General features: G+C 32.3%; 1 protein-coding gene across 1 annotated transcript in view; it reads right to left on the reverse strand.

Annotated features, from left to right (window-relative positions):
- The window catches only part of LOC115876844 (transcription factor EC), a 52,983-nt gene extending 43,676 nt beyond the window's left edge, over positions 1-9,307 (reverse strand). Inside the window, exons 1-2 of the mRNA XM_030892836.1 lie at positions 8,856-9,307; positions 3,550-4,063 (exon numbers count right to left, since the gene is read on the reverse strand). Coding sequence (XP_030748696.1) covers positions 3,550-4,063; positions 8,856-9,010 — 669 coding nt within the window. The 5' untranslated portion in view covers positions 9,011-9,307. The remainder of the gene's footprint in view (positions 1-3,549; positions 4,064-8,855) is intronic.
- Between the last annotated feature and the right edge of the window lie 1,733 nt (positions 9,308-11,040).

An 11,040-nucleotide genomic window follows, 5' to 3' on the forward strand; every position in this document is an offset into this window, starting at 1 on the left:
ATTAATTTTAAATTAGTACAGTAATGTTAGAGATAAGAAATACTAGATGGATACCTTAAAAATAATTTTATCTTACCTACGTATGTCCGAAAACGTCTACTTGTAATTGTTTTTGATTTAGTTGCTAAGGAGGTATGCTCCTATCTTTGTTATGGTAATTTTTTGTGACAAAAGGTGCTAATAGTGTATGTAACTTTTGTTAGATGTCTAACGAATGATATCTTACTGAATCAAATCAGTTATGTTTCACAAACGTTACTACTGACATACAGTGGAAACACGTCAAATTTTATTGTTAACAATTCTGTTTTTTTTTTGTAAAAATATTAAAATTATGCTTAAATTTCGCAATAATATTTGTAGACTGATTATATATTTCAATTAAAAAAAGATATATAACTTAAAAACCGATCATAAAGTAAAACTCTAGCAAATGTTCTGGCTATTAAAAAGCTTATTGAAAGAAAAAATATTGAAAATAAATATCAAAATGATTTATATCAATATTATCAAAATAAAACACTAATTCAGCACAATACACCAAAAAATTTATATGATTTGGTGTATTAGTGTTTTATTTTGCTGTTGTAACACCAAAGGTTCCAACCTCCAACTGTAATCTTGATTGTTTATAATTGTTTCAGATATGGCGAATGCGCCAGGATTTTAACAACAATAATTTTTAATAATAATTCTAGTTAGTCTGGTTAAAACCGACCAAGTAAATACAAAATAGTACATCTATTATCACATACCTATATTAAAATATTATCATCACATAACAGCATGTTATTTATGTTAAGGTTTTTAATATGCTAACACCAAATATTTCTTCATAACTATGTTAATAACATTTCACTTGTCATGTCATTACCGCCAAAGAATTTAAAAGAATATATATTTGGTAAAATAAAAAATAGGAAAAATACGTAGTTGAGAACATAGATATGTTTATTTAACAGCATTTAGAGAGTTGACACCTAGCCAAAAACGCCTGAAACATTTTTATTATAAAAAAAGCATTCGCAGTTTAGTTATTAAATGTTGTGCACTACTGTTAAATTTATAAATAGACCCAAAAACTCACTACAAATACAGTTATCTATATTTAGTTGAATTAATTTTGAATCTTTAATTTAATTCCAAAATAAATATCAATAGTTTGAATCGTGCTTTTCCAAACTCATTGTTACTTTTTTCCTGACAATAGCAGAGGTTATTTCCCAAAATATCAATGTACTTTTTATACGTTATTTGGGCACATTTATATTAAAGTACATATGGAATTTGGATGGTCTATATCACTTTAGATAGCTCGTCATATTAAATTACATTAAATTAACTTAAAAAACGTATAAAGTTACTTGATAAAAAAGCAATTAAAAACAAAGTAGCAAAATTTAATTATATTATTAAATTTTAACAAAACTCCGTACATTTTACTACAATTCTTATCGCATAATATATATGTCGGGTCAAATAAATTAAAATAATATATACTATGTTCAGGATACATAGATAATTAGTCTTTAGAGTTTTTTTATTTCATTCAAACGTTAGGAGCAATGAGCTCTCAAAAAATTAGACTTCCTATATAACTCTACGTTCCCCTACATATTATACTGCAGTGTTTAAAGCACAAAGCGTGGTATAATCATAAATTAAAGAAGGAATTTTACATATCCAATGTTCTAATCTTGTGGGCGGTTGTATAGAGAGAGTCATAAATCCCAAAGCAAAAGAATACAATATTTCAACATGTTACAATCTTAGATTAACAATGTTACAATGTATCGGTGTCACTTTTGAGCGTCCAAAATATAAAACTCTGCTCTTAACGACAAATGCCAAATTAAAAAATAGCCATTGGCTCGCTTCACCGAGTAAATTAGAAGGCAGAGTTTTGATTTTTGAATTGTTTACTACTTTAAATTTCGTAACGATTGTAAAAATTCGACGTTTTATCTCTAAAAGTTTCTCTTTTTATATTCGTCCTGATTTATGTTCAATTTTCTTTAACTGCTTGTCAGGATTATTTTTATATATTTTAGCCAAGAAACAAGGGCAATATTGGATGGGAATCAAGTAATTTAATTTTCTGAAATTTTTTGACAAAAACATTACTTGCAGTACCTTAGAAACAGATCATTAAAAATATTTAAAATATATAATATATTTTTAAAAATAAATAAAAAATTTGTAGAGTATACCATTACAGATACGCTTTTATATATCCCCAAATTGAAACAAACATTATTTCAGCTATGTAGATTCAGGATATACACGTTTAAAGATTACAGTTGAGGGTTGGAACCGTTGGTGTTGCACAGCTAAAAGGCTTAGATATCTTGGTTTTGTGACCACTTGTTTTTAGCTATTTTTGATGATGGTTAAAACATCCTCTACATCCACTACTGTTCTCTTAATACCTACAATGGCTACAATGACCTATTTTCTTATTCTACGCCTATTTTAATTAGTAAATAACATCAGTTTTAACAAAATCGCAAAATTTGCAAAAATTGCAAAAATTTTGAAAAAAAAATACCAATTTTTGGGTATTTTTTACACATTTTCAAATGCCTTAGAAAAATAGTAATCATAGTCATAAAATTATGAAAATTTCAGCGTTTGTAAAAATTTTTATGTAGATTCACAATCTGTACACCGTCAAAGGCTTAGATACCTTGGTTTTGTGAGAAAATTAATTTCTTGAACCCTTGTTTTTGGGCTATTTTTGATGATGGTTAAAACGCTCCTTACATCCATTACTGTTCTCGTAAGACTACAATGGACTCTATTTTCTTATGCGCTTTTTAAATAGGAATCTACGCCTTTTAAATAGCAAATAACAGCAGTTTTAACTAAATCGGTGACATGACAAAAATTGCCAATTTTCAAAAAAATTACCAAAATTTTTGGCTCTTTTTTACACATTTTCACAGGCCTTAGAGAAATAGTAATCATAGTCATAAAATTATGAAAATTTCAGCATTTGTAGAAAATTTTATGTAGATTCAGAATCTGTACATCGTCAAAGGCTTAGATACCTTGGTTTAATGAGAAAATTAATTTCTTGAACCTTTGTTTTTGGGCTATTTTTGATGAACGTCCCTTACATCCATTACTGTTCTCGTAAGACTACAATGGCCTATATTTTCTTATTCTATGCCTTTTAGTTAGTAAATAACAGCTGTTTTAACTAAATCGGTGATATAACAAAAATCGCTAATTTTCAAAAAGTTACCAAATTTTTGACTATTTTTACACATTTTCAACGGCCTTAAAAAAATAGTAATAATAGTCATAAAATTATAAAAATTTCAGCATTTGTAGGAAATTTCATGTAGATTCAGAGTATATATACCTTTAAAGGTATCTTGGTTTTGATAAATCTGACTTAAAAATGGAAATATAAAGAAATAAATGCTACAAAGATTCATGTTCAAAAAAAATGCACTTATTATTATATTGGTTAAGTATCAATTTGTTGTCAAGTCTTACTTATTCTTGTCATCTTAGTTTACTAAAAATACATTATGTACTTACTTCTGAAGCACTAGTAGCTCCGGAACTCAACGCAGGCGACATAGACGCCATTTCGTAATTGGGTGAAACTTGAGGATTATATGACTGACTACCGGTCATTAAACTCCCGGGGATCCCTCCAGAAGGCTGCGCCCCAGTATTTGGAGCACTATGGATCTGCTTCCCTGGCATCATATCGTGGTAATCCGGCATGAAAGCAGGATGGTACGGTCCCTGGAAGGACTCGCTCAGGTACTGTTTCACCTGGTTCTTCTGCTTCTGCATCACATGGTACCTGGTCGGGTTCTCTAGCTTCGTCTGGACTTCGAGCACTTGAGGAGGAACATCTAGAGCGAGGCTGTGCAGAGGTACCTTAACAGGAGGAGGTAGAGGAGGTTTCTGAGCTTGGCTCTCCTGCTGTTGTCTCTGTTTTTCTGCCGCTTGGCGCTGCTGCTCGAGGATCGCATGGTCTCGCATCAACTGGAGTTTCAAGTTTGTTCGAGTTTGAGGTGTTGCAGTCTTTAAATTTGGGGTGCTGAAATTAATAAAAAGTAAAAGAATGGATTAAAATCGTTAATAAGAGATTGCAATGAAGTTATTGCAGTTGCACTTTTAATACAACTAATTATGATATTATATTTATTATGAGCCTGGGATGCAAAAAAACCGCAACGAAAATTTTTTTCGTCAAATTTAAAGTGTTATATATTTTTTATTTTTTGCCAAATTTTCATGATTTTTTTAGCACACTGTATATAAATATCTCAACTTTAACTCGTGGGCTAAGTTTTTTATAAACTTTAGAATTAGGCTTTATTATACAGGGTTTATCGAATGGTTGTTTTTTACTAAACTTTAAAACACAATTTGTGCAATAATTTTCTGAACAAATTTTCCTAAAACATTATTTTTCTGTCAGAATCAAGTCTCCTGAGCATTTTGTTTTTTGTCTCTTGTCAACATGCTTTGGTTAATTTTTAAGAGCGTAATGAACATGGTACAAAAAATTTTGCAGTTTTTTCAACTATCATTTTTGATGTTATTTTTTTCTGCTATTTGGATGGATTTGGTGACTATTGTAGTTATCTCATATTGCACTGCATTGGATACTCCATACTAAATTAAAAAAAACGTTAGAGAGTAACGATACAGTCCTGGTTTTAATAAACATTAATAATTTTTTTGTTGCGTTTTTTTGCATCTGTGTGTATAATTATCTATTATAACATCTACTGTATGATCGCAAAAAACGGCATCAGCGATGACTATAAAGATCACTGTCATTTCATATGTAAATTTATATGGGAAATCATTTCCTATTGAATGACTTGATCACAGCCAACTGAATGCCGTTTTTTTTTTCGATTATGCGGTATAATAAAAAATATCTTAGTCAAGTAAAACTCCTTAAAGAAAAAAATTATTAATTAAAAATCAGAATATCCATTGTTTACGCGTCTTTTATTTCAATAAAAATACAAAAAACCTTGTACGGACTCTTAAGGTTATACTTCTGTCTTCTGTCCATTAACATTTTGAACAAAACATTTAAAAAAATTAAATAGGCCATCTTGTATCACATGATACCTGTCCATGAACGAATTACATAATATTCAGTCTTGATTAAACGCCTTCAAAAGTTTTATACACAGAGAGAAACGGAGAGTACCATCAAAAACCAATATAATCTTGGAAGGTCTCTAGAAATGGTTAAAAAGGAAAATCACGACGAAACAATATTTTTCTTTACCTTGTATGAACAAAAGAACGCGATAAATTATAACTCATGCAATCTAAATTGCATTTTTTTAAGACAAATGGATTTATTAGCGTCAATAACAAACGGAAACATGTACTTTAATACTGAATATCAAACAGAGCTTGTATTACAAAGAAAATCTCAGAAAACTGAACTTGTTACTTGTTACAATTCCTAAATATATTTACTTAGCAGACTACAAGTTTACTTTATATGAGATACTACTGCCAAGAAAATCTAACAGAATCTAAAGCTTTAATGGATCGAAATTGTTTACTTTGCAGGTTATAACATTCAGTTATGTGAAATTTCATTGCTAACAACATTAAACAGAAGCTTCATTATTGATTTAAGTGTCTTAAACTCTCGATGTTGTTAAATTTAGGAGAGTCTACATACCATCCCTTACGAGGCGCTCATGGTATTATGTATTATATTAATAAAATAATTAAAAATAAATAAAGAAAAACGGAGTATACTGGTAATAGAGTAAATCATATCCAAGCTGCGCTTCTTAAAATAGATCTGCAATGAAATATGGTGCAGGTTTAAATAAAAGAATCACTTTACCAACTTTCTCCCGATATTTAAATAATATATGAAAGTTCCCTACGCTACTGAATGCAGTGGAAAGTTCTCACGTGTATTTTATATTATATTAAGGCATCTTTTCAACGTAAATGATTTTAAGTATGAATAAGGTATATTAAAGTAAACGACATTTTATTTTGAGAAGTGCATCTTGTTTCTGGATATTCAAGATTTTATATTATTTTATTTTGGTGAAAGTCGGTACACAACATAAATTCATTTACTGGATTTTAGAGAAATTTTCATACTATTCAAGATTTTTCTAAAATAAAAAAAGAAACAAAAACGAGATATTTTTTTTTAAATATAATTTATTGTTTAAGCTAGAGATTAGATTCATGTAGATATTTTTTTTATTGAAAACCTGATTTCAATTTACAGATTTGGAAATTAAAAATGTTAAAGAAATATTTCGAAATTGTTTATTTACTCGTAATAAATTTGGAAATTCTTTCAATATAGTAAAAGCAATAATAATTCTTCATTATCTAAGAGATAATTATAGTTCAGGTTGGTGTCAAGGCTACCTTAAAGCATTTCCTCGGTATTTTTGAATCTCATCGGATATTTTTATCCAAAATCCAAAAATAAATTTTCGTCAAACCAGAGCTGTATGGCTTTTGGAAATGTTATGGTTAAGTGTATATATTATTTATTAACTTTTTTTGGCAATTTATCAAACAACTTAAAAAACGACGATTTGAGACGCATCTAATAATAAAAGCTGTTGACTGTTACACATCAGGACTTTCTAATAAATAAATTTTAATTGTTTCAACAGCCAGCCAATTTTAAATAATATATTTATTTCGCTTGGTGTTCGGCCTGAAGCGTTGGCAGAAAGCTCAGCTTATTCGAAATTTTCTAAATTTAAGCTCAAATTGTATTTGTACCATACGAAATATTTCAACCACGCTTTATGTTAATATTCGTCGGTTAATGACAAGCAAAAATATGTTAAACTCTATTATTTAAATAACATCAGTGTTATTTACATTTCTGTTAGTAACAAGATACTGCATGTACATTACATATACAGTATGTAGATAAACTAGTCAGCTGATTATAGAGGTCTATCTATGCTGGTGTGAATTATTTCATGAAGAAATCATTTATAAACAAAGCTAAATCTGTGAAAAGATGTGTAGAAGCAGTGTATATTATAGAAAAGAAAGAGTATTTCAAGCATTCAGCATAGCATTTAATAAATTCCATCGGTTAACTGACGCATCCCATGCGTCATTTAAAGCGGTTTTTGTTATTTGGTTGTTGTGTTATCACTAAATACAGAGTGGTCCAAATTTTTGCATTATTTTATTTATCAAAAAAAAAATCATGATGCATTAATATGTCTCCATGTATTTTTAATGTCTCTGTACATTTTTCTTTTGAGTTTCAAAAGCTCAATACGACCAGTAATTAAGATTGTACTTAGATCCCATTAAAGAATTTCGTGTCTTGATTCTAACAATCGGAACCTGTTTGTTTAATAATGAAGAACTAAACAAAATATTACTCATTTGTTCTAGTTAATCAGCAGCTGTTTGTGTGATTTTAATTTTAATATGAAAAATACTGAGATAAAAATGTATTTTTTTTTACTAATTTATGCTTAAAGCTTGTCGCCCACTTGGCCGTCACGTCCCGTCCCGTTCCGGCCCGTCAAAATACGGATAGGATTAAAACCATGCAAATGAATAGACTACCGCACATTAGCCCGTCACGGCACGGAACGGCGAGTCTGTCGACGGAACAGATTCCAGCTCTCCGACTCTCCCCGTCAAACGACGGTCCGTGCCGGGACGGGCCGGTCAACTGTACGCGGAGCCGGCCGGCCGGCGCTGGCCTGCATTAACTTATGGAAGCCTTTCGATCGCATATATGTTTTGCAATTATTTTGGCAGTTGTTATTGTTAAGTCCGAGAAAGCAGTCCCAAGAAAAAAATTAGGGAAATTAAATCGTTAAATAAATGATGGGACTCTCCGCGTTCAGTCCGCTTTTGATTAATGGGGGTGGACCCACATTTTTCTCTTTATCTTCTATTTATTTTCTTCTTCTTCTGCCAAAAATGCGGCCGCTACAATAACTTCTTCATCAGAACTGCTGCTTTCACACACATAGTGACTCTGTCACTGCTACATGTAAACTAAAACAAAAAGATCTTCGCAACATACGACCGCGACGTGACGGCTTGCCGGTTTCCTGCGGCAAAGTGGGCGACCAAGCTCTCCGTCGCCTGCAGGCGACGAGCAGCTACGGTCCGTGCTGTGCCGGACAAGTGGGCGACAAGCTTAAAACAACAATTTTAACGTTTTGCAATTCGTTTACTAATCGGTATAATTAATTTTGTTTTATATCTTTAATTATATAAGAAAAAAAGAAAATATTGTTCAAGGTAAATAATCAAAATATTTATGTATTTTTGAAAGTATTTAGGTTTCTTCAGGAGTATCATGGAAAATATAAGGTGATTTTTTTTCTTCTAGGTCTATCGATAATTTTATTATTTTTCAATTATACTTCAGGTGATAAAATTTTCGCAAAATTAAATATATTCCATTGCAGAAACAAAATTTTTCCTTTTGTCCAGATAAAAATAGAAATTGAAAAAAGAGCGTCAGGAATATTCGCAGAAATTAATTTGAGCTTTGTTGTTCGAACTTTTTCGAACCAGTCGGAAGAATTTCGCGCCAATAAAATCGCAATTTGCTATTGCGAGAACACGACTTTGATGTCCAATTATCTATGATAAAATTTTCTCGTATCATAGTTAATTTTGGATGTGTTGCCGGCACTTGAAAATATTTTGTTTATATATAGAAAATGTTGACTCAAAGTTTAGTTGAGATTAGAAATTTGGAAGAGGGTTACTCAGTTGCGTGTCTTCTAGGAAATATTTTGGGGTTGAAATAATGAAGTATGGACATGGACCATTCTGTATCAGTTGTGTGGTGCATTGGTGCAGGCGCTCCTCACCTCTCGGAGACGGGCATTGTTTTTGAGGTTAATTGGTAATATTCTTGATTTTTCGGCGTTCCCAAGAGATCGTCAAAGTCGATGGCACTTTCTATATCGTCCTCGGTTAGGAGGGCGAGCAGATCATAGCCCAAGTCGATCCCTGACTCTGCCATCGTCGCTCTGCCAAAATCCAGATGTTTCGCGCACAAATTACGAACTTCCTCAGGACTTGCGGCTGCTGGTCGTCGATTGGCCGCCTCTCATGGTATTGGTGTGTTCGAGCAACGCCCGAACGCCCGTGCACTAATATTTTTGAAACCAACTCGCGGCGGACGCGAAATAAACTATTTTTTTTGCCAATATGAGTGTCACGGACGGAGCGCAAGCCCGAACTCCTGTTTCCAACAAGTGAAAACAACAATTTCGAATGGCACATGGTGTTGTTGGTGAGCGCGCGCACCTCGACCTTAGCGCTATCTCGAAGATGGACGGGCGCACTGGGCAGACTGTAAACGTAGACGGTCCACGGCTACGTTGCCTCTCTTGTTTTCATTGTTTTGGTCTCGTTTCTATGCTTCCGACACGTAATCGGGAGAAAACGAATGAGTTACGTGTTCGTTATCTTATACAAACTAATTACTGCTGGCTACTGCAGCTAATAAACCTAGGATTAACAAGCCAGATAAATTCAAATGAGGAGACGGCTAGACATACGAACTTTCAATCCTCAGTCTTCTTCTTCTCGAAGAAAGCCCATTTACAGTGTACAACTACTTCAATTATCTACAAGAATCTTCTGGGTCCTTTAGTTTCATCAATGGTCCATACATTGCTGCTGGCCCATCATTTACCTACCCATGGTACTGCGATGATCAACACCATGGAAACAAGCAGGAGAAGGACCCTCTTCCAATATCTCGTCTTGGACGCTAAAAATTCCACCGACGAATATGAGGGGGATGAAATGGAAATGGAGGTTCTATTATTCTTTTGATTCTTCTCGAAGAAATGCATTTGCAGCGTAGAACTCTTTCAATTATCTACAAGAATCTTCTTAGTCATTTAGTTCCTTCAGTATTCCATACATCGCTACCATTCTACCCCATAATTCCAATACTGCAGGATAAGGATCCTCTTCCCCTACCGAGCAGTCCTTTTTAATTCCTACATTCTACAATGGCCAATACTGCTATATTTTGATTATAGATTGCATGAGTTATAATACAGCTGCTAATATGCATTCTGGCCCATAATTACAATCATAATATAGGCATCATTCACCTACCTATGATACTAGGATGATCAAAACCTTGAGAACAAGCAAAGGAGAAGTGTCCTATTCCAATATCTCGTCTTGAAGTCTTCTAGAAGCAGTTTTGCCTCCTCTAAATGTGTCTTGCTAAGGCCGGAATATAAATATATTCCCTAAATCACTACGACAATTTTCAAATCGAAGGAAATTAGTTAACTAATCCATGTAGTTAGTTAATAACAGTAGTTTTATCAAAATCGGTGACATGACGAAAATCGTCAATTTTCATGAGTATATGTATGAAAAAAAAAATCGAAAAAATTAAAATTTTTGGCTATTTTTTACTCATTTTCAAAGGTCTCAGAAAGATAGTAAATATAGTCCTCAAATTGTGAAAATATCAGTGTCTGTAGGACATTTTATGTAAATTGAGAATAATATACACCTTTGAAGGCCTTGATTTTGTGATAAAATTAATTTTTTGAACCCTTAATTGTTTCTGAGCTATTTTTGATGAAGGTTAAAACGTCCCTTACATCGATTACTGTTATCGTAAGCCCACAATGGCCTATATTTTCTTATTCTACGCCTTTTAATTAGTAAATAACAGCATCATAACAAACAAAACAAAACCGGCGACTTGACCAAAATCGCCAATTTTCACGACGTATGGAAAAAAGTCGAAAAATTGTGCATTTTTGCCTAATATTTGAGGCTCTTAGAAGAATAGTAATCCCGGTCATAAAATTTTGAAAATTTCAGCATTTCTAGCAAATTTTATGTAGATTTAGAATATATAAACGTTAATTGGTTTAAATGCTTTGGTTTTGTCAGAAAATATATTTTTGGAGCCCGTGTTTCTGAACGATTTTTGGTGATGATTTACAAACTTTGTAAAGTTCTAATATGGTATTCGGTAAAGCCACAATAGCTTATATTTCGATGTTTTAC

This window comes from Sitophilus oryzae, unplaced genomic scaffold, assembly GCF_002938485.1.
Source record: "Sitophilus oryzae breed Bouriz unplaced genomic scaffold, Soryzae_2.0 scaffold_1440_pilon_pilon, whole genome shotgun sequence".
NCBI lineage: Eukaryota > Metazoa > Arthropoda > Insecta > Coleoptera > Curculionidae > Sitophilus > Sitophilus oryzae.